Consider the following 21208-nt stretch of genomic DNA (forward strand, 5'->3'; position numbering starts at 1 on the left):
ATGAAGCCCTAGGTTCTGGCACTGGTGATGAAAAAACAAAAACCCACAGTGTCCTCCTGGTTCATCCAAGTTGTCCAAGATGACAGAATCTCCTTTTTGAAGACTGACTAGTGTTCCATTGTGTGGAGCTACCATGTTTTTCTTGTCCATCCATTGATGGGCACCAGGGTTGATTCACTAGCTTGGTCATTGTGAATCGTGCCTCAGTGAACAAGAGCCTGCAATTGTCACTTTGACATGCTGATTCGTTTCCTTTGATGATACAGCCACTAGCAGAATTGCTGGTCTTTGCCATTTACAGCCTATTCAAAAGGCAGGTTATGTAATGCTTACAAATGAGCTCTGTTACTTACCTGAAACCCCTTCCTCAAAAAACACCATCTTAGCTGGGGGTGTGGTGGCACACACCTTTAACCCCAGCACTCGAGAGGTAGAGATAGGAGGATCGCTGTGAGTTCAAGGCCAATGTGAGACTACATAGTGAATTCCAGTTTATCCTGGGCTTGAGTGAGAACCTCCCTTGAAAGACAAAGAAAAAAAGACCCCTCCCCTCAAAGCAGCTTCCAAGAGGTGGGGCTGGCTCTCGGCAGTCAGTGGAAAGGTGAAGGGTTGGGCCCCATATGACCATGTCCTGTCTCACTGGAAAAGTTTTCTTCCTCTGGGCATCTGAGCCACCTGCTCAACGGCTTCTTCTGGAAAGTGACACCTTGCCTATTATGGCCTCTTACAGGTCAGGAACATCCGCAAGTTCCTCAAGAATATTGACAAACCCTTCGGCCTCTACCCCAACTTCCTCAGCCCAGTGAGTGGGAACTGGGTACAACGTGAGTACACGGGCTCCCTCCCATTTGGGCTTCGTGGGCCCCTGCAAGGCCTTAGTAGACTGAGAGCCAGGTGTTTGTAGAGCTACCTACCAAGTCTGTCATTGGCACCAGCCCCTGAGTACACTAGCTTAGATATGACAGCAACCGTTCTATGAACTTACCCTGGCCTCTTTTTTTTTTTTTTTTGGTTTTTCGAGGTAGGGTCTCACTCTAGCCCAGGCTGACCTGGAATTCACTATGGAGTCTCAGGGTGGCCTCGAACTCACTGCAATCCTCCTACCTCTGCCTCCCAGTGCTGGGATTAAAGGTGTGCACCACCACGCCCGGCCTGGCCGCTTTTTTTTTTTTTTTAATAAGCTTTCTTTACTTTTTTAAAATATATTTTATTTATTTCATTGATAGAAAGAGGCAGAGAGAGAGAATGGGAGCAAAAGGGCCTCCAGCCACTGCAAACGAACTCCAGATGCATGCGCCCCCTTGTGCATCTGGCTTACGTGGGTCCTGGAGAATCAAACCGGGATCCTTTGGCTTTGCAGGCAAACGCCTTAACTGCCAAGCCGTCTCTCAGCCCCACCCTGGCCTCTTTGACTCCAGCTGTTACGGTCCCCTGCTGCCACCTCCATGACCCCAGACTCAGGACTGTCCCGGGTAGAGCTGTCATTCAGAAGTGGCTGCAGAAACCAGAACCAAAGTTTCTGGCTGGAGAGATGGCTGAGCAGTTAAAAGCACTTGAATGAAAAGCCTGAAGGCTTAGGTTCAATTCTCCAGTACCCACGTAAAGCCAGATGCACAAAGTGGCACATGCATCTGGTGTTTGTTTGCAGTAGCAAGAGGCCCAGGTGCACCCATTCATTCTCATTCTCTCTCTCCCTCTCTCTTTCCCCCTTGCAAGTAAATAAATAAATTTAAAAAAAAAAAAAAATTTAATCAGCACATACACATGCATATATTACACACATATGTATACACACATATATTACACACATGGAAAAATGTTAAGCAAAGCAAAACTGTACACTGATACAAAAATCATTAGTTCACTGCTATATCTTACAGTTAACAAATCAGCCCCAAGGTTTTCAATTTTCCCTGATGAGGGACTTTTCAGCCACATGATTGTCAGTCAACTGTGGAGTGTCATTCACAAGCCCCACATGCACAGAATGGGGATCCGGGTTGACAAATCTCCCAGGCCCCGTTGCACCCTGTTGAGAAACCTGGCCCTTAGAGGAATGGGCCATGGCTCAGCTCGGCCCTCCTCACCAAGGCCTCCGTCATGTGGTCACTGGTCACAGCCAGTGGTGGCAGGTCCCATGCTCTGCCTCTAGGGCCTTCTCAACAACTCCTCAGAGCTCCACTCCACAGCCTCTGTCTGAACGAGGAGATTTCTCCACTCCCCTGCCTCCAAGGGCTCTGGGCAAAGGAGACCTGAGTCTAGTCACCATGTAGCTTGGGAGAATTCTCTCTCTTACTGGTGGTAAGAGATGGGTTCTTTGCCAACTGAGCTACATCCTCAGCCTCACCAGGTCTCTCTAGGCCTCGGTGTCCTGTCTTGTGAAGAGAAGAGAGAAGTATTCTGTACTCTAGGGAGGGGCTCAGGAGTAACAAGGCTGCAGGAGGCAGGTGTCAGCCCAGTCCCAAAGGGGGGTGATGAAGCCAGAGCCTAGAGGGACAGCAGCAGGGACACCATGGAGAATCACAGAAGCCTTTCTGTCCCAACCCAAGCCACTACTGCCTGCAGGCCCAGGAGGCCCAGAAAATTCCACACAAGAATTTTGCCTAGCAATGACCTCACCCTACCCTTCTGAAAAAAATCAGTTGCTGGACGTGGTAGAATATACCTTTAATCCTAGCACTCGGAAGGCTGATGTAGGAAGATATGAGTTCAAGGCCAGCCTGGGCTCCAGAGTAAGTTTGAGGTTAGCCTGGACTAGAGTGAGACCGTGCCTCAAACCACCACCACCAACAGCAACAAAATCACAGAAATGTAAAGTTTTCAACCAAAACACATGGCCAAGTACAAACATGTGGGGAGAAAAATGAAGATTTGATTTACTGGTCATGACCACCAGAAGGCATAGCTGGAGGAGGCTTTTCACCACTGAATGCCTGAGGCACCAGCAGCCTGGACAGCCCCCAAACCCTCCATCTGACAGGCTTGGCTTCCCAGCCCCCACCCTACCCCCTTGCAGAGCATCATTCTCTTTCCAGGCTGCACTGGAGCGGTGCCTCCAGTGTGGGCAAAGTCAGTCACATGTAGGAAAGTGTTTCATGCTGCTGGAAAACGCATCCTGGGCCTGCTGGAAAGCAGAGGAAGGCCGGAAGCCCCGCTGATTCCAGCCCACTGCCTCCTCCTGGCTTTGGGCCTCGGGTCATCTCAGGCTCTCTGGGCTTTGTAGAGTTCTTTTGGCCGGAGCATGTTTTTTCAGCAGACATCCCTGGCTTGCACAAGCTGGGTGTGTTCACAGTATTCTCTCCCCTCAGACCCACAGAACAAGCCTGCAGGCAGGACACGCAGGACTGCTCAGCCCACTTGTAACCACAGAGAGCGGGGCGTAGGGGAGCCAAGGGGGGGGATAGGGCCACAGCTACCTGTCGCCCAGCCTGTGCTCCTGCCTGCTTCTCAGTCACTGCCAGCCAAGCTTCATTCACAGTTCTAGGAAGCCCAAGAACTTCTGTCACTGAGCCAAGACTACTCAAGATCAGTCCGCTGGGCTCCTAACCAAACACAGAAGAGACCTGCAAACATACACACACAGACACACACACACACACACACACACACACACACACACACACACCCCAGACAGACAAGACCTCATGAGCTGACCCCTAAGAGCTCAGAGCACTGCCAACACGGGGTCAGCTGACCCCCTGAACACGGTCTCTTAGTCTCTCGTCCTCCTTGTCCATAGTCTTGACCCCATGCTCTCGGCAGAGAGGTGGCAAGTCCAGGTCACCCTAGTGGGCCTGAGCATGAGCTGGTGGCCCCACATCCTACGGCTGCATGTGGTGACCGTGCTGCTACCACAGGGGCACAGCCAAGCCCAGCTCTGCTGTCAAGCCCCTGGGCTCCGTCTTGTGCTTCCCTTCTCACTGTGTACGGATCAGGAAACCGAGGCCCAGAGTGGGCAGTGGCTTGCCCCATACTGATGTGGATGTCCCTCTGCTGACCCCACACCTGCACGTCTCCTTGCATGCCATGCATCGCTGGGGCACATCACACTCACACTGACACACACCTGCTACCAAGATGCCCCTCCTAAGGAGGGTGTCCACCTGGGTCAAGTTCCCCTGTGAGATGACACTCAGGACAGCAATGTTCTCAATACCTCTGGAGAGAGAAAACATCGTTCATTTCAGTAGTGTACTGTTTAGTTCCCATGAGTTTCTGTATGCTCTGTTCTTGTTACTGATTTGTAGTTTAATCCCATTGTGATCAGATAGAGTACAAGGAATTAACTTTTCCTGTATTTGTTAAGATTTGCTTTGTGTCCTAATATATGGTCTATTTTGGAGAATGTTCCATGTGTTGTTAAGAAAAATGTATATTCTTCAGCATTTGGATGGAATGTTTGGTATTATCTGTGACCTTAAGTCTAATAGTGTTTGATGAAATTGGGAGCCCCCATGTTAGGTGCATATACATTTAGGATTATAATGACCTCCTGTTGGAGTGTTCCTTTAATCAGTATAAAGTGACCTTCTTTATCTTTCCTCACTAATGTTGGTTTGATGTCTGTCCTGGAAGATATTAGGATAGCAACCCCTGCTTGTTTCCTAGGCCTATTTGCTTGAAATTTCATTTTCCATCCTTTCACCCTAAGATACTGTCTATCTTTTAATGAGAGATGAGTTTCCTGGTGGTAACAAACAAAGGATCCTGCCTTTTAATCCAGTTTGCAAGCCTGTGTCTTTGGTTGGGGCATTGAAGCCATCAATGTTAAGTTATTGTTGAAAGGTATGTGTTTATTCTTGCCATTCTTCTTGTTTTGTAGTGCTTCCTGTTTCCCTTTACTCTCTTGTTTTAACTGTTATTTGAGGGGGTTTTTTCCTGTTTCCTCATGTGTGCACTTTGCTTTCTCTTCAGTGTGAAGGATTCCTTCAAGTCTTTTCTGTAGAACTGGTTTAGTTATCATAAATTCCTTTAGCCTGTCTTTACTGTGGAATGTCCTTATTTCTCCTTCAATTTGGATAGACAGCTTTGTGGGATAAAGTAATATTGGTTGACAGTGGTTATCTTTCAGAACTTGGAATATATCATTCCAAGCCCTTCTGGCTTTTAAAGTTTGTGTTGAGTAATCTGCTGTGATCCTGATGGGCTTGCTTTTATAGGTGACTTGCTTTTTCTCTCTGACTGCTTTCAATATATTTTCTTTGGTTTGTGTGTTTAGTAGTTTAATTATAACATGGCAAGGAGAGGTTCTTCCCAGGTTTTGTCTGTTTTCCTGTTTCTGCATTGGCATTTATTTCCCAATTTGGAGGAAATTTTCTTCTATGATTTTGTTGAAAACACCTACTATGCCTTTGGAGTGAAATTCTTCTCATTCTTTTATACCCTGAATTCTTACATTTGATTTTTGCATAGTGTCCCGGATATCTTAAAATTCCTATTTGTACCTTGTTATTAGCTTGTCTTTCTCTTTGTTGGACTGTATTAGGTTCTCTTGGAATTCCTTCAGGAGTTTGTTTTCTTCTTTAATTCCTTTATTTTCTTCTTTGATTCTTTTGATTTCTTCTTTATTTGAGTATAGATAGCATTTCATCTAAAAAAGCCTTATTGGGCTGGAGAGATGGCTTAGCGGTTAAGCGCTTGCCTGTGAAGCCTAAGGACCCCTGTTCGAGGCTTGATTCCCCAGGACCCACGTTAGCCAGATGCACAAGGGGGCGCATGCATCTGGAGTTCGTTTGCAGTGGCTGGAGGCCCTGGCGCGCCCATTCTCTCTCTCTCTCTCTCTCTCTTAAATAAAAAAAATTTAAAAAAACAAAAACATTTTTTAAAAAGCCTCATTGGGGGTCATTTCTGGTGGATTTATAGTTTTTGGTGAGGTTGTATTGTCTTGATTCTTTGTGTTTCTTATTTTATAATGGAGTGATTTTTGCATCTTGAGTAGATTTGATGCTTGGGTTTTCTAATTATCTGTGGTGCTCTTAGACTTGGAAATCCAACTTTACGTACCTTCAGAGTAGGAGTTTAAGGTGCCAGGTGCAGCTCTTGTACTCCAGTGCAACTGCAGAAGTGATCCTTGGTATTGAGTTTGCCTGCTGTTCAAGTATTCTAGTGAGCTGGGTGGAGCAGTTTACTGGCAAAATTCTAAAATTCAACTGAGCAATATACACATTCAATAAAAAACAGCACAGAGTATGCAAGTGTGGGGATTGACACAAACAGATAACCTTACAAAGCCCAAATCCCTAAGGGTGTGTGTTGCTCTACGCCCTTAATCCTGTCAGCTGGGAGGTTGACATTTCTGTTCCGAAATGGGTTGTAGGTCAGCCTGGGTCTGAATTAGACCCTGCTCCCAATAATGACAGAAGAAAAAGACAAAGGCTCTATAAATCTGAAAGCACGGGCTGGAGAGATGGCTTAGCGGTTAAGCGCTTGCCTGTGAAGCCTAAGGACCCCGGTTCGAGGATCGATTCCCCAGGACCCTCGTTAGCCAGATGCAGAAGGGGGCGCACACGTCTGGAGTTTGTTTGCAGTGGCTGGAGGCCCTGGCGTGCCCATTCTGTCTCTCTATCTGCCTCTTTCTCTCTCTGTCTGTTGCTCTCTAAAAACAAAAAAAGTTAAATCTGAAAGCATCAGAGGCAACAGTAGTCAACCCCCAAATACTGCTTAATTGAGAATGGTAAAGCCAACCACGAATATGTAACCCATAACCTGCCGTGACATGGAAAGAGAGACCAGCACTTCCTGTGCAGGCCTATGTGCCTGCTTTTTTGTCAGTGTGCCTCATTACCTTTGGGGTGGCTTCAGATCTCACCAATGCTGAGTGCCCGCCTCGATCCCTCCATGTTGTGCTGTAGAGCTGGTGGTCTAATCAGCTGGGCTGGATGCCCTGCTGCCAGGGGCTGAAATGCATTCTCCGGAGGTTCATGGTTCTGATGGTTGGGGGTGGGAGAGGGCAGGAAGCCTGGAGCTGTACTGGAACTGCTCAGCTGGCCCCACCCGTGTCCCTTTCAGCAGCTCCTTAGCTGATCTCCGCTGTCTCTCCTTCCCGTTTGATGAGATTGGAAAGTCCCCTTGTTTGGTCTTTGCTCCTGCAGCTGGGTGCTAGGCCGGAAGGATGAGCAGATCTGTGAGGGCCACAAGTGTCTCTGCGAGATTCTGGCCTGTTTCCTCCTTTCTGGTAGATCTTGGTCTCTCTTGCTTCTCCCCTGTAGCCAGTAAAAACCTATACAAAATCAGGGATTTGGGCATTATAAGGTTATCTGTTTGTTTCAATCCCCACACTTGCATACTCTGTGCTAGTTTTTAGTTGAATGTGTATATTGTTCAGTTGAATTTTAGAAGAATTTGCAGAAGAAAAGTGTATTTTTGCTGTGGTTTGGCCTAAGTCCCTCCCTAGGCTTGTTTGGTGTGATTCCTATGTAGCCATCTCACCCACTTATTCTTTTGTTTTTGAGGCAGGGTTGCACTCTAGCCTAGGCTGACCTGGAACTCACTCTGTACCCCCAGGCTGGCCTTGAACTCAGTGATCCTCCTACCTCAGTTGGGACTAAAGGCGTGCATCGCCGTGCTTGGCTGAGGTCTCTCTTTGCTTGTCATTGAGTCTGCAAAGCTAGCTGACCTATGAATTTCCAGGGATTCTGCTGTCTCTGCCTCTCACTTCACCAGAGGTGTGCTGAGATTGCAGATGTCATCTGTAATGGATTGGGTGGGGGGTGGTCTGAGGAAGTCCTCACACTTGGCACAAGTGTTGTGTCCACCGAGCCATTTCTCTAGCCCCTCACACAAGCATTTCAAAGAAGCTCCTTCCCCTTTACAGTTAGTAACAGGCTCCACATCCTCAGCCTGCAAGTGCCAGGCAAGGCATGACCCAAATGACCCTTACTTGGGCACAGGGTGCCTGGCTCAAGACACTTAGGTTTTCTCGCTGCTGTTTGTATTCCCTCCGCTCATTTGGAGTTGGGTGGTAGCTGAGTCAATGCCAGCTCCACCCCGACCCAGCTCAGAGTTCCAGAAGCCACCTACAAACCAAGCCAACATCAGATGGCTTACTAACGTCCTTGTCCCCTCCCCCTGCCCCACAGACCACGTCTCAGTTGGAGGACTCGGAGACAGTTTTTATGAATATTTGATCAAATCCTGGCTGATGTCTGCCAAGACGGATATGGAGGCTAAAACCATGTACTATGAAGCCTTGGAGGTGAGTGGTCCGCTCCCCCTGCACGGGCAGCAAATGCCCTTGCAGGCCCCAAGCACTGCAGGGGGGCTGTGGACTGGGCCAGGGACACAGGACAGGTCTCCCAGCCATGCGCTCCACTGGTTCAAAACCGACTCCCTAGGGTCTGGGATCAACAGCTGGGCTCAAGTAGGGTTCGGTCATTTGTGCAAGGTCTCACAGGAAGTGACAGACTGATTCAGAAACTTTGGTTCTAGCTTCCCCCATGGGCTTCATTTAAGGTACCGGAGCCCAGATTATAACCAGAAGCCACCAGGGGAGAAGCCAAATGCTCATCTCATCTTTTCTGTGACCTGCATTGAGGAGTGTGCACATCTGCTCTTCTCCCCCCATGTGGATGGAAACCAAGGCCCAGAGAGGGAGGACACTTGCCCAGAGCCACACAGCATAGAACTGGCAGAGCTAGCTGGGCATGGTGGCACACACCTTTAATCCCAGCACTAGGGAAGCAGAGGTAGGAGCATCACCATGAGTTCAAGGCCACCCTGAGACAGGTCAGCCTGGGCTAGAGGCAGACACTACCTTGAAGGAAAAAAAAAAAAAAGGATCTGCAGAGCTGACCATGGGGTGTGGAATGAAGAGGAGTGGTAGGCTGAGGTGAGTCCCCCAAAGATAAGAGAGACTACGGCACATAGGGAAAAGTTTTAGGAAACCCCACAACTCATCAATAGATAGCTTTGAACCCTTTTAATGAAAAGGCACGGGGCAGGCCCTGGCCTCAGTTTTCCCATAAACTTAGTAGAGCAAATTTAATCTGTTTGGCCACCACCTTGGTCTAAACTACCATTTTATTTCTGTCCAAGTGAGCTCCTAGCTTCCCCTCAGCCTTGTTTCTAAGTTGGGTCCCTCTGTACACAACACTCAGGAGCTGGAAATGTGGCCCTGTCCTTCACCTGCAGAGCCCTGCTTGAATGAGGCCTTGTCCATTAGGACTTCACTGCCTCACTCTCTCCACTTCTGTTTCCTCAGGCACACCAGATTGTTCCAACCTCCTGGCCTTTTCACTGGCTGCCCCATTAGCCATTGAAATGGTTGGATCTAGTCAAATCTCAACTCAAATGCTGCTATTGAAATTACCTTTCCCAGCCTGTGCGTCACACACCCAGGTTGATTCTCTTCTGGCTCTGTCACGGTATCCCACATCATGTGCACACACTTTCTTACCTGATCAGTGCCTGTCTTCCCCAGTACAGTGTGTGGAAACTCCCTAGGATGGGCATTTTGTCTCCTGGCATACTCTGCATGCCACACTCCCGAAACAGGCCAGCACACAGAAGCCATGGTGTGAACAAATGAATGCTTAGGGATGGATGGATGGAAGGAAGGATGCATGGATCAGAAGGGGGGGTGGGTCGTTGGGTGGATATATGAGTGGGTGAAGGGGTGGGTGGGTACATGGTGGGTAGAAGGTTGGGTACATGGGTGAATGTATGTGGGCAGTTGAACTGATGGGCAGATATATGAATTGGTTGGTGATAGTGGATTGATGTGCAGTTATATGGGTGGATGGATGGATGAGTTAGTGGATGGATAGATAAACTGATGCAAACAGGTAGATGGATGGACAGATGAACGAGTGGATGGGTATGTGAATGAGTAGAAATGAGCAGTGGAGGCAGGTGTATGGATGGCTGGATGGATGCGCTGATGGGTGGATGGGTGGATCGATGTGAGCACTTGGAAGAATGGATAGACGGAAGGATGAGTAGATGAGTGGATGGGTATACTGATGGGATCGGTTAAATGGATGGATGGGGGATGAGTTGGTGAGCAGATAGGTGGCTTGATGTGAGTAGTTGAATGAGAGGATGGATGGACAGATGGACAGGTGAGTTGGGCAGTGGATGAGTGGATTGGATGGATGGTAATTTCTAAGGAGCGTTAGATGGCACAACTGGGACCAGAAATGATAGTGCTTGAAGAAACACATCGAGACACACCGCACGGCTGTGGGCCTTGTGAACCATGGGCTCAGAGATGTGTTTTCCCCGCCCAGCACGAAGACCCGAGTCACAGAGCGGTGACGGGCGCTCCGGTCCCAGCCCGGTCTCTCTTGGCCCTGTCTGCTCGTGGCTTTAGATGAACCCAGCCCGTGTCCCCTGCCGGAGGAGTAGTTTCCACTCTTCCCGGCACCCTTTGCAGAGTAAACACAAAGTTAACCAGTGAGCGCTGACTCCTGGCCCTCAGGGCAGCTGTGGCTGTGGCTTGAAGGGAGAGCTGGATATGAATTATGTAAGCTGTCTGGGCGCCCTCAGAAAGCGCTTGATTGAGAGAGGAGAACTCAGCTCGGCTCCCACGTTTGATCTCCTCCTAAGGAGCCCGGGGCCACGGGCCCTGAGTGAAGGGTGGCCTCTGGCAAGTCTGGGGCTTTGAAGAGTTAGGCCAGTGGTTTCAACCTTGTTATCCTGTTAGAATCACCTGGGAGACTCAAACCCCATCCAGGCTGCACCTCTGATCAGTCACAGCAGAGCGTCTGTGGTGCCCACTGACACCATTACAAAGCTCCAGGGGACCCCAGTGTGCAGATCGGTAGACCCAGTTCTGCTGGGGCCAGGTAGAAGAGTCAGACAGGGCACCCCACACATACACCCTTGGAGGTCACAGGAGGAGGGGCACCAGGGAGAGCAGCCTGCTCGGGCAAATGCTCTGAAGTCCTTGGTCCTACTCAGTCCCATCTTAAAGACAGCACAACTGAGGCTTGGAAGGGCACACAGGTCTGCCTGACTCCAAGCCCAGTGCTCCTGTCTATACTAGCCCACTGCCTGTCACACAGGTCTCTTCAGGAGGCTTCGATAGGCTTCCCATGGAGTACGGGGGGGGAGCTGGCTGGGCCGGGGACAAAGCCAGTCCAGCTACTTAACACGAGCTCAGCCCTTGCTGCGATCTTGGCCTGTCCCGGGGGCTGCCATCAAGTCAACCTGTGCTTCCCTGAGGTTCTAGAAGCCTGGGGGTCTTGTCTCCACCTCTGCTCACCTCTGTCTCATTCAGAGACACTGGTCTGTAATGTCCTACTTACTATCCTGGGGCTCACCACACATGGAACCAGCCTCTGGGAGGCCTTCTGGAAGGTTCTGCTTTCCAGCTCCAGGGCGTGACCTCCTGGCACCCACATGTCTGCCTTGTCACATCCAATACGTTGGCAACTGGTGGCTGAGCCAAGTTCTGGGGCTCTGGGCTCATCATGATGCCCACCCCCGGCAGTGGTCCTCAGCTGGACAGAACTGCTGCTGGGCCCCAGCTGTTCCAGGAAGCAGGTCCAGAGAAGCCCCTGGGAGCCAGCGGCTCTCCAAGACTCCTCAGCATGCCGTGCAGAACAGGTGGCCTGGTGTGGCACCTTATCAGTCTTTCCCCATCTGCCATTCAGCAAGGGTCTTGCAGCCAGCCCCTCAGCCCTGGCCCTGACGAGAGAGAAAAAAGACAGACAGATCCTGGAGCCAACACCATCTTCATGTGCCAGGCCTGGCTGGTGGCTGCTGCGTCATATGGCACGCAGAGCCATGGTGTGGAGACAACACTGCACAGACTCAGGCTTCCGAGTGGGGCCAGCACGGGGTAAAGAGGCGCTGGGAGATGGGAGTAAAAGGGGCGCCTCTCCACAAAGCAGCCTGAAGCAGGAACCTCTCTGATCTCACTCTGCAAAGCAGACCCCCATTTTCATCTCTACCTCTCATTTCGTTCTTGAACGCTGACCACAGATGTTAATTTCCACGTGTTAGTCAGGGGGAGCTCATGAGCCAGGGGCCAGAGCCATCCATGGAGCAGCTGTGTCCCCAGCCCCTGGCCCAAAGAGGGGGGACATCAATAGAAAGAAGCCAGGGAGGATGTGGCCAGGTGTGGAAAGAGAGGTCAGGGAACAGACTTCAGAGGACCCATGGTGGCATTTGTTGGGCACTCTGTGCTGGGAAACATGCCCAGCTCTGCAGAAAGACCTCAAAATTCTCAGTATCCTGCAAGACAACTATCACTCATGCCCCTGTCACACACAAGGAAACCGAGGCCCAGAGAGAATATGTAACCTGCTCAGTGTCACACAGATTGGAACTGGTAGAGAAAGATTTAAACCCACAGAGTCTCTGCTCAGGAGCGAGTCTGTAGAATCAGGTCACCATTTGGGGTACCGACCAGGATACCTTTGAGGTCCAGCCGGGCCTTTTGGGGGGGGGCTACTGAGAACTTCAGGAGGTTCTTATAGGACCTGGGATACAATCTGATTCATCATTTAAGAGTAGCTTGTGGGTGGGCTGGACAGGTGGCTTCGCGGTTAAGGCGCTCACCTGCAAAGTCAAAGGATCCCCGTTTCATTCTCCAGGTCCCATATAAGCCAGATGCACATGGTAGCATATGCATCTGGAGTTTGTTTGCAGTGGTTAGAGGCCCTGGAGCGCCCCCATTCTCTCTCTCTCTCTCTCTCTCTCTCTCTCTATCTATCTATCTATCTCTCCCCCTCTGTCTCTAATAAATAAATTAAAATAAAATATTTTTTTAAAGTATAGCTTGTGGCTAGAGATATAGTTCAGCAGTTAAAATCACTTGCTTGCAAAGCCTGGAAGCCTGGGTTTAACTCCCTAGTACCCACATAAAGCCAGATACGTGCATCTGGAATTTGTAGTGCCAAGAGGTCCTGGTGCCCATTCTCTTTCTCTTTTTCTGTCTCTCTCTGTGCAAATAAATAAAGTAGTTTTTTAAAATAAAGTAGTTTTTAAAAATAAAAGGGAGAGAAAGTTGGAGGGGTAATTACAAAAATCCAGTGATATTCCCACAAGTCCTGATTTATGACAAAAACCCCCAGACTCATGGAGTCTGGCCTTGGGCTGTGAGCAGCTCCCCCACCCAGAACCTTGGTCTCAGAGCCCCTGGGGTGCTCTGCAAGGAGTGGGTGGTGCAGTGCCTAATGCATCGGCACCCCAACATGCTGCAGTCCTTCCTCAGCAGCCCCTCTTCACCAGAAAGCAGAGCTCCAGAGCCCTAGTGTGGCTGGATGAGCTGGGGGAGCCATTCCTCCCCTTTACCTGTAGAGGGCACTGCACCCCATGTGCCGGGCATTAAGGGAAGAGTGTTTGCTGAGGTCCCTTTACCAAGCAGCTCCTCCTTTCTCATGGGTGCCTTTTGAGGACCTGATGGAACACCAGGGCCTTTTGTGCATATCCACAGGAGAGCTGAGCACTTCGGGTGCATCTGGGCCCGGAAGTCCCCCCACAGGCTAGTTGGGCTTCAGGCAGAGTCCTGGCAGCAGAGGGTACAGTGGAAGAGGGTAACTAGCTTAAAGATATTTAAGTGTTCACAAAACAGATTTGCCGGAGGTAGAGTTCGGTGATAGAATGCCAGCGTAGCATGCCCACGGCTGTAGGTTCAATCCTCAGTACTGCAAAGAAACAAGCGAACACACAAACATGGGGCTGAGGAGATGGCTCAGCAATTAAAGGCACTTGCTTAGAAAGGCTGCCAGCCCAGGTTCAATTTGCCAGTACCCACACATGGCCCGATGCACAAAGTGGCACTTGCATCTGGAGCTCATTTACAGTGGCATGACGCCCCGGTACACCCATATTCTCTCTCTCACTTTCTCACTCTTAATCTCTCTGCTCTTTTAAATAAATAAATAAAATACTTTAAAAAAAAAAAACTACAAATGCAAAAAACCTGCCTTATATCCTAGTTCCCAGAAGGCCCCAGGCCTCAGCTCTTGGCTGCAGGACCCCTGCTGGCCTTGGCAGGGACCTCAGCCAGCAGAAATCAAGGGGGCAGCTGGAGGGCCACTCTGCTGCTGTCACCAAAAGGCTCATTCTCACCCCTTCCTCCCTTTCTCTCTACCCCCATGCCTCTACCTTTTCCCCACTCTGTCTCAGGCCATAGAGACATACTTGGTGAACGTCTCTCCCGAGGGCCTGACCTACATTGCCGAGTGGCGAGGTGGGATCTTGGACCACAAGATGGGGCACCTGGCCTGCTTCTCAGGGGGCATGATCTCCCTCGGCGCTGAAGATGCCAAGGAAGAAAATAGGGCCCACTACAGAGAGCTCGCAGCCCAGATCACCAGGACATGCCATGAGTCTTACGCCCGCTCAGGTAACCCTGCAGGGGGAGGGTGCTGCAGCCAAGCTGGGGTTAGACACCAGACACCGAGAAAACACGGGAAGGAGCAGGAGGAGGGAGCTGGAGGTCTTAGCTGTCTCCTCTGGGTGGAACTTTACTGGAATGTAAACGGGGCCAGGCGTCTCGACGCTGATTGTGTCTAATGATGTAAATGATGTATTCAGCCCTCGACACACATCACTGCACAGCCTTGCTACACAGGTTGGGAAACCGAAGCTCAGGGATGACGTGGCCAAGGTCCCAAGGGAGGGGCAGGCCCAATGGTCCTCCAGCCCTGGAGGCAGGTTCAGGAAATTGAGTCCCTGCACACAAAGGCACCTCAGCCTACCCCAAGAACCCTCCACGTGTGGCTCACACATGTTCCTGTATCCAGTCATTTTGACTCAAGACCACAAGCAAGCTTGAATGCCTTGTGTCCATGTTCCCTCTCCCTCTCCCTCTCCCTCTCCCTCTCCCTCTCCCTCTCTCTCTGCAGTTCTTAAGTGCAAGGTCAGGATGATCCTAGACCCTAGAATCATGAGTCCAGTGATCTATTAGCCCAGAGAGGGGAAGTGACTTGGGAAAGTCACACAGCACATGCGTGAGCAGCTGATCCTGGATGAGAGCCAGGTTCCCTGAGTTAAGTCCCACCTCTCACTGCCTCCCTCTGAAACATCTACCCCTCTTCATTGCCACAGGGTTCCCTGGAAGAAGGGACCCAAGCTGTGCTCTACCCCTCCCTGGCTTGAGGGGGAAGGGTCCTCTCTTTTCTTATCTGTCCAATGGGGACAGCAACACTGGAATTCCCAGAGTGCTGAGTCCCCAAGAGCTGTCCCTTGGGCAGTCATGAAGGAGGTTGTTGCAGTCCGGTTCGCATTGCTGGTAGAAATCACCCAACCAAGAGCAGCTTCTGGGAAAAGGAGATTTATTTTGGCTTACAGGCTTGAGGGGAAGCTCCATGATGGCAGGGGAAAACGATGGCATGAACAGAGGGTGGACATCACCCCCTGGCCAACATAAGGTAGACCACAGCAACAGGAGGGTGTGCCAAACACTGGCATGGGGAAACTGGCTATAAAACCCATAAGCCCGCCCCCAACAATACACTCCCTCCAGGAGGCATTAATTCGCAAATATCCATCAGCTGGGAAGCTAGCATTCACAACACCTGTTTATGGGGGACACCTGAATCAAACCACCACAGAGGTATTGACTGGGAGTGGCCTGCCATGTGTCTGGGTGGGAAGGGGGTGCAGGGAACTGGCTCTCCAAGCTGGTCCCTGGCCCCCAGAGAGTCAGACCCGCCTCAAAATGAGCCTTCCGTTTTCTTCATAGAGCTCGTGCTGTGCTAGGGCCATCAACAACTGGGAAGCTTAATAAAGAGCTCGCTCTTTGTCTGGGACAGTCAGCCAGGCCATCAAAGACAGCCGCTTAATAGAGCATATTGTCCCAGCTCACCCACTGCCAGCTGCAGACGCTGCCGCCCTAACCCCATTAGCAACTTGGCACTGTTTCTCCATAGCGGGCCCTCCCACGCCTTCTGCAAAGCCTGGGGTGGGAGACACTGTGAGTTTGAGGCCAGCCTGAGACTACATAGTGAGTTCCCGGTAAGCCTGGACTACAGTGAGATCCTATCTCGAAACCAAAGAGAGAGACAGAGAGAGTAGGGTTTTGGACTGAGCTCTTGAAATCTTAAATGACCGCTGTGCTTGGGGCAATAATTTTGGTCCTACAGAGAACAAAATGGGGGCGTGGAGCTGGCTCAGCGAGGGAGGACCTGAGAGGGCCTAGGCCACCTATGTTTTGGTCACTAGCACCCAGTGAAAGAGCTGTGCATGGGTAGCGTCCTGTGGGGAAAGGAGACTGGAGAACAGCTGGGGGTCATTGGTGAGCCAGTCTCATGGAAAAGAACAGTAGTTTCAGGTTCAATGAGAAGCTGTCTCTCAAACACAGAAGAAACGATAGACACCCCATGTTCTCTTTGGACCTTCACACGTGTGTGCAGTGCACATGTCTGTATGTGGCACATACCATACCACCCACCATACATGCAAAAGGCAGCTTCTCAGGTAGGCTGGGCAGGGGCAGTGTGGAAAGTAGATTCCTAAGAAAGGGGTCTGTGGAGAAGCATTGTGGTTTGTCAGCATGGTGAGGAGTCTGATGAGTCCTGCACACCAGACGGTTGACCCACTGTTCCCCAAATGTGTTTCAGCTTGAAACCTCCCCCCACCTTTTTTTTTCATGATAGGGTCTCACTATAGCCCAAGTTGACCTGTAACACACTCTGTAGTCTCAGGCTGGCCTTGAACTCACAGTGATCCTCCTACCTCTGTCTTCTGAGTGCTGGGATTATAGGCGTGCGCCACCATGCTCAGCTTGAAGCCCTTTCTTGCCTGAGCTCTAATTGGCATCTTTGAGAGAGCTAATATTTACAAACACACAATTGGGAAACTCTGCCCACGCCTCGCCTTCCCAGACCACTCATTGAGAGTCTGAGTGCCCAGTCCTGGAGGCTTCAAGGAATTCGAGAGGGAAGCTGCGAGCCTACCTGGTGCACCCTGTGGGGCATTTGGGTAGAACCGATCCATACCGGCACCTTCCCAGACCCTCCAGGCATCCAGACGCGTTCTGGGCAGCTGGTCTGGGAAAAGCAAGAGGTGGGAGGTCTGATGGGGCCTCTGGGGTTGTTCCTACAGACACCAAGCTGGGGCCTGAAGCCTTCTGGTTCAACTCCGGCAGAGAGGCAATGGCCACACAGCTGAGCGAGAGCTACTACATTCTGCGGCCCGAGGTGGTGGAGAGCTACATGTACCTGTGGCGGCAGACGCACGACCCCATCTACAGGGAGTGGGGCTGGGAGGTAGTAATGGTGAGTGGGTGCCGGGGTGGTGGCGGGGTCCCCCAGGAGCCGCAGTCATGGATCCAGGGCCCCTGGTCAGGCACTGAGAAGGCAGCCAGACCACCCTTTGGCCAAAGGACAGGGTGAGAAAGTTGGTGGGGTTGCAGAGAGCCCAGCTCTGGGAAAGCCACCCCAAGACAGAGCAGAGGCTGGTGCAGAGACTTGGAGACAGGACCCAGCCGGCAGCAGACCTCAGGAACAAGGCCAGGCAGCCACCCAGCATCCCCACAGACGTGTTCTAGGCTCTGGAGCCCCAACAGGTTGCTTAATATGCTATATCTGAAGCAGGACTGGCCACTGGGCCAGCAGCTCACCCTGCCCAGCCCACAGTGACCACCCATTCTCCCTCAGTCCCAAGCACTAGCTTGGAACCTGGCCCTCCCAGAGGAGGAACCGACTTTAGAAAGATCCCCTGATGGGTACTCCTCTGACCTTCTCCCCACCAACCCCTATGCCCAGCTGACAAGGTGCCACCAGCTCTGGGGACACGGGCTGCCCTGGGACACACATTTGGGCATTGGAGGCAGCTCACATTCAGGGCACCTTAGTGTCCAGAGCCCACTCACTTCCCTGAGGTCTTGGTTCTTTCACCTTCACAGGCTCAGGAATTGTGCCCATGGGACCTGCCCACAGACCCTATAGTGGGTAAAATTGCATTTTAAAAAACATTTGTTTAAAAAAATTGTTTAATTTTTATTTTTTAGAGAGAGAGAGAGAGAAGTGGCACACCAGAGCCTCAGCCCTGGAAATTGAACTCCAGACACTTGCGCCACCTAGTGGTCATCTGCAGCCTTGTGCTTGCCTCACCTTTTGTGTGTCTGGCTTATGTGGGATCTGGAAAGAGATAGAACATGGGTCCTTAGGCTTTGCAAGCTAGCACCTTAACAGCTAAGCCATCTCTCCAGCCCTAGTAATTTCATTTGTGTCCACAAGGCAGAAGGTAGTGGCCTATGCCCCTCTAGCCCAGGGACTATAGCTAGAGAAGTGGCACATAGGATCCCTTCCCTAGGTACCAGCAGACCCTGCAGATCACCAGTGACCATTGTTGATCTGGTCACCCCTATGGTCAGTGGGTCAGTCCATCTGACCCCAGGAAGGTGGGAATTCAGCACCACGTTCAGACCACAGGTTTGCTCAGTTGGTCAAGGAGGCAGCTGGGCCTCAGTTCCCAGGGCAGAGGGAAGAACAGACAGGGACTTTGTCTTCCAAGAAGGCCAGGGCGGCCAGCTGAGGGCCAGAGCCTTTGTGTTGGCACAGTCCTGCCGCACAGCATCCAGGTCTTCTCCCTGTGCTGAGCTCGTTCCCCTCCTTTAGGCCCTGGAGAAATACTGCCGGACGGAAGCTGGCTTCTCGGGCCTTGAGGACGTGTACAGCGTCACCCCCACTTACGACAACAGGCAGCAGAGTTTCTTCCTGGCCGAGACGCTGAAGTGAGTGCGGCGGCCTTGCCTGGCCTTGCCTGGGCGGGCAGGGGGCTGGCACTCTGCCAATGGTCAGGCCCTGCCGTCACTGGGCAGGAGCCCATGTCGGGTGCAGAGTTTGGGGTCCAGAAGTCTGTGGCCTGGGCTGATCTCTGGCCAAGCCCATTTCTCTCCCAGAGACCTTGGTAAGATGGACACAGCCCCATCACTGAACACAAGAGGGCATCTTCCTGAGCCTCGCATGCCCTTCAGCCCTCCTCCCAAATTGTCACCGTCCATGTGAGTGATGTCAGCATTAGGTGTTGTTAAACTGTCCCCCTATGGTCCCCTCAGGTATGATGATCTGTATTACTTCCCTTCACACACAAAAAAAGGCCCCCTTCTTTTGTGCTGCCCTTGGCCTGGTGACTCCTTCCAGCAAATCATTTCATTCTGGGGCTGGATTTCTAGGTCCATAGCTCCTGTCACTACCCTGGATTTCCAGGTCCATAGCTCCTGTCACTACCCTGGATTTCCAGGTCCATAGCTCCTGCCACTACCCTGGATTTCTGGGTCCATAGCTCCTGTCACTACCCTGGATTTCCGGGTCCATAGCTCCTGTCACTACCCTGGATTTCTGGGTCCATAGCTCCTGTCACTACCCTGGTGGGAACTTAGTGTATGTAGTATTTCAGGGACAGGCTAAGAGTTTGGATGGGGGCGGAACACAGGGCACCTGGCTAAGGAACTAACTAGGTCCCAAGAAGTCCACAGGCCCACAGGCAGGGCTCCACCTGATCCTCCAGCCCTAGACCTCTGCGTATTCTGTGACACCCTCCCCCGCCTTTCCCTGGGACCAGCACCAACAGGTGCAGAGTTCCTCTCCCCTCCCCTCAGGGCACTGACCACTGTCTCCCTCCCTTTCCCACCACACAGATACCTCTATCTTCTGTTCTCTGAAGATGACGTGCTCTCACTAGAGGACTGGGTGTTCAACACCGAGGCCCACCCTCTGCCTGTGAACCACTTGGACAGCTTGGCCAAGACCAGGAACTACCAGTGACCACTGTCCCGCACCTGTGTCTCAGGGATGCCTCACTTTCTTGGGATCCTGGACTCTCTCAGAGACCCTGGGGACAGAGGTCCGTCCTGGGCAGACCCTGGACTGATGTGTCGGGCAGGCAACTTCTTTTCCTCTGTGAGGAGACAGGACCTGGAGATGCAGTGACGCCAGGCACAGGCCGCAGCTCCCTGCGTCCAGACATTCCTTCCTATGGACAGTTTCAAGGACCTCGCTGAACCCACACTTGCCACGCAGGGCCAAAGGACTGAGGTTTGCACATCTACCCACACGTTTAAGTCGCTGCCTTTTGGTTGGGGTTATTTTCTCTCTCTCTCTCTCTCTCTCTCTCTCTCTCTCTCTCTCTCTCTCTCTCTCTCTCGGCTTGATTTTGCTTTTCTTTCCACCTGAATTTTGACAATTATAATTTTCATGATCATGCATTCTAAAATGGAGTCAGCCTGGAAGATAAGGGAAACCCTCAGTGTTCCCACACATGCCACCGTGATCCATTGTCTGTATTTTTCATGCCTTCTGCCCAACATTTACCCTTAAGTTCAATCACATGTTATTTACCTTATTTGAGTAGGGGTTCCCCTTTGATTTGAGCCTAAGTGTTACAAATCACTAGTGCTATTTTCATTATTGTAATGGAAAAATATGTGAACTAGAATAAAGGAGTTTATTGAATAAGAAATAAGACTGGGCTCATTGCACCCCAGTGGTTCCTGGGAAAAATAATGTGGTCATTGAAAAGAGTTGGCAGCCGGCGGCTCATCTGGGGTGTGATTTAGTAAAGGAGGCCAGCTTCCGATTGTCCCTTCAGTTGGACTTAGAGGCTCAGGAATGTGAGGGGAGGCTGCCCCTTAGATGGAGTTGGGTGCGTATGCATAAACAGACCCTTGGGAAAGCCCAGAGAGAGAGAGAGCTACTTGCCTTGAGTCACACAGCCTGGAAAGGGGAGACATGAGCCTGGTCCCAGGGGGTGTCCTGGCACCCAGGTCCTTGGTCATCTACTTTGTCACTTGGATACTGGCTGAGCTGTGCTGTATCCAGCGATGCTGCTGACAGTGAGGTGGTCATGGCCCTGTGGCGGTCAGGGGAGTCAGGTCGAATAGGTGCCCCCCAGAGAAGTGAAGATGATAGGCACCAAGAAGACATGAGACTGAGCCAATGATGGCCAGGACCCGGTAGAGGGTTAGGGAAGGCCTTGCTGGACAGGCGACCTTTAAGACGAGATCCAAAAGATAATAATAAGTGCTGTGGGAAAGCTGAGGGAGGAGCTCTGCCAGCCCAGACTCCATTCCCACTCTCAAGCAGTTCCCCACCATGGCCAACCTGTGAGGGACCTGAAACTGGAGGCCATCTGCTTGGCAAGGAGTTGAGGAGGTCCCTACACTGAAATGACAGTATCCCCCCTCCCCCCTGCAGCCCCCTCCCTCCCTCGGCACTCCCATAGCCTGGTCACACAGCTGGAGTCAGGACTTTGTTTATGTTGAATCCTTCCCAGAGCTCAGAGCCTAGTGACCTAGCTTGAAATCCCTACT

At 51.3% G+C, this 21208-nt stretch overlaps 1 protein-coding gene across 2 annotated transcripts in view; it reads left to right on the plus strand.

The window, feature by feature from the left end:
- The window catches only part of Man1c1 (mannosidase alpha class 1C member 1), a 170623-nt gene extending 150616 nt beyond the window's left edge, over positions 1-20007 (plus strand). For both annotated transcript variants that reach the window (XM_045150753.1, XM_045150754.1), the window contains exons 7-12: positions 731-824; positions 8079-8194; positions 14077-14296; positions 16999-17171; positions 18516-18631; positions 19538-20007. In XM_045150753.1, coding sequence (XP_045006688.1) covers positions 731-824; positions 8079-8194; positions 14077-14296; positions 16999-17171; positions 18516-18631; positions 19538-19664 — 846 coding nt within the window. In that variant the 3' untranslated portion in view covers positions 19665-20007. The remainder of the gene's footprint in view (positions 1-730; positions 825-8078; positions 8195-14076; positions 14297-16998; positions 17172-18515; positions 18632-19537) is intronic.
- Positions 20008-21208: the final 1201 nt, after the last annotated feature.

Source organism: Jaculus jaculus, chromosome 5 (assembly GCF_020740685.1).
Source record: "Jaculus jaculus isolate mJacJac1 chromosome 5, mJacJac1.mat.Y.cur, whole genome shotgun sequence".
Taxonomy (NCBI): Eukaryota; Metazoa; Chordata; class Mammalia; order Rodentia; family Dipodidae; genus Jaculus; species Jaculus jaculus.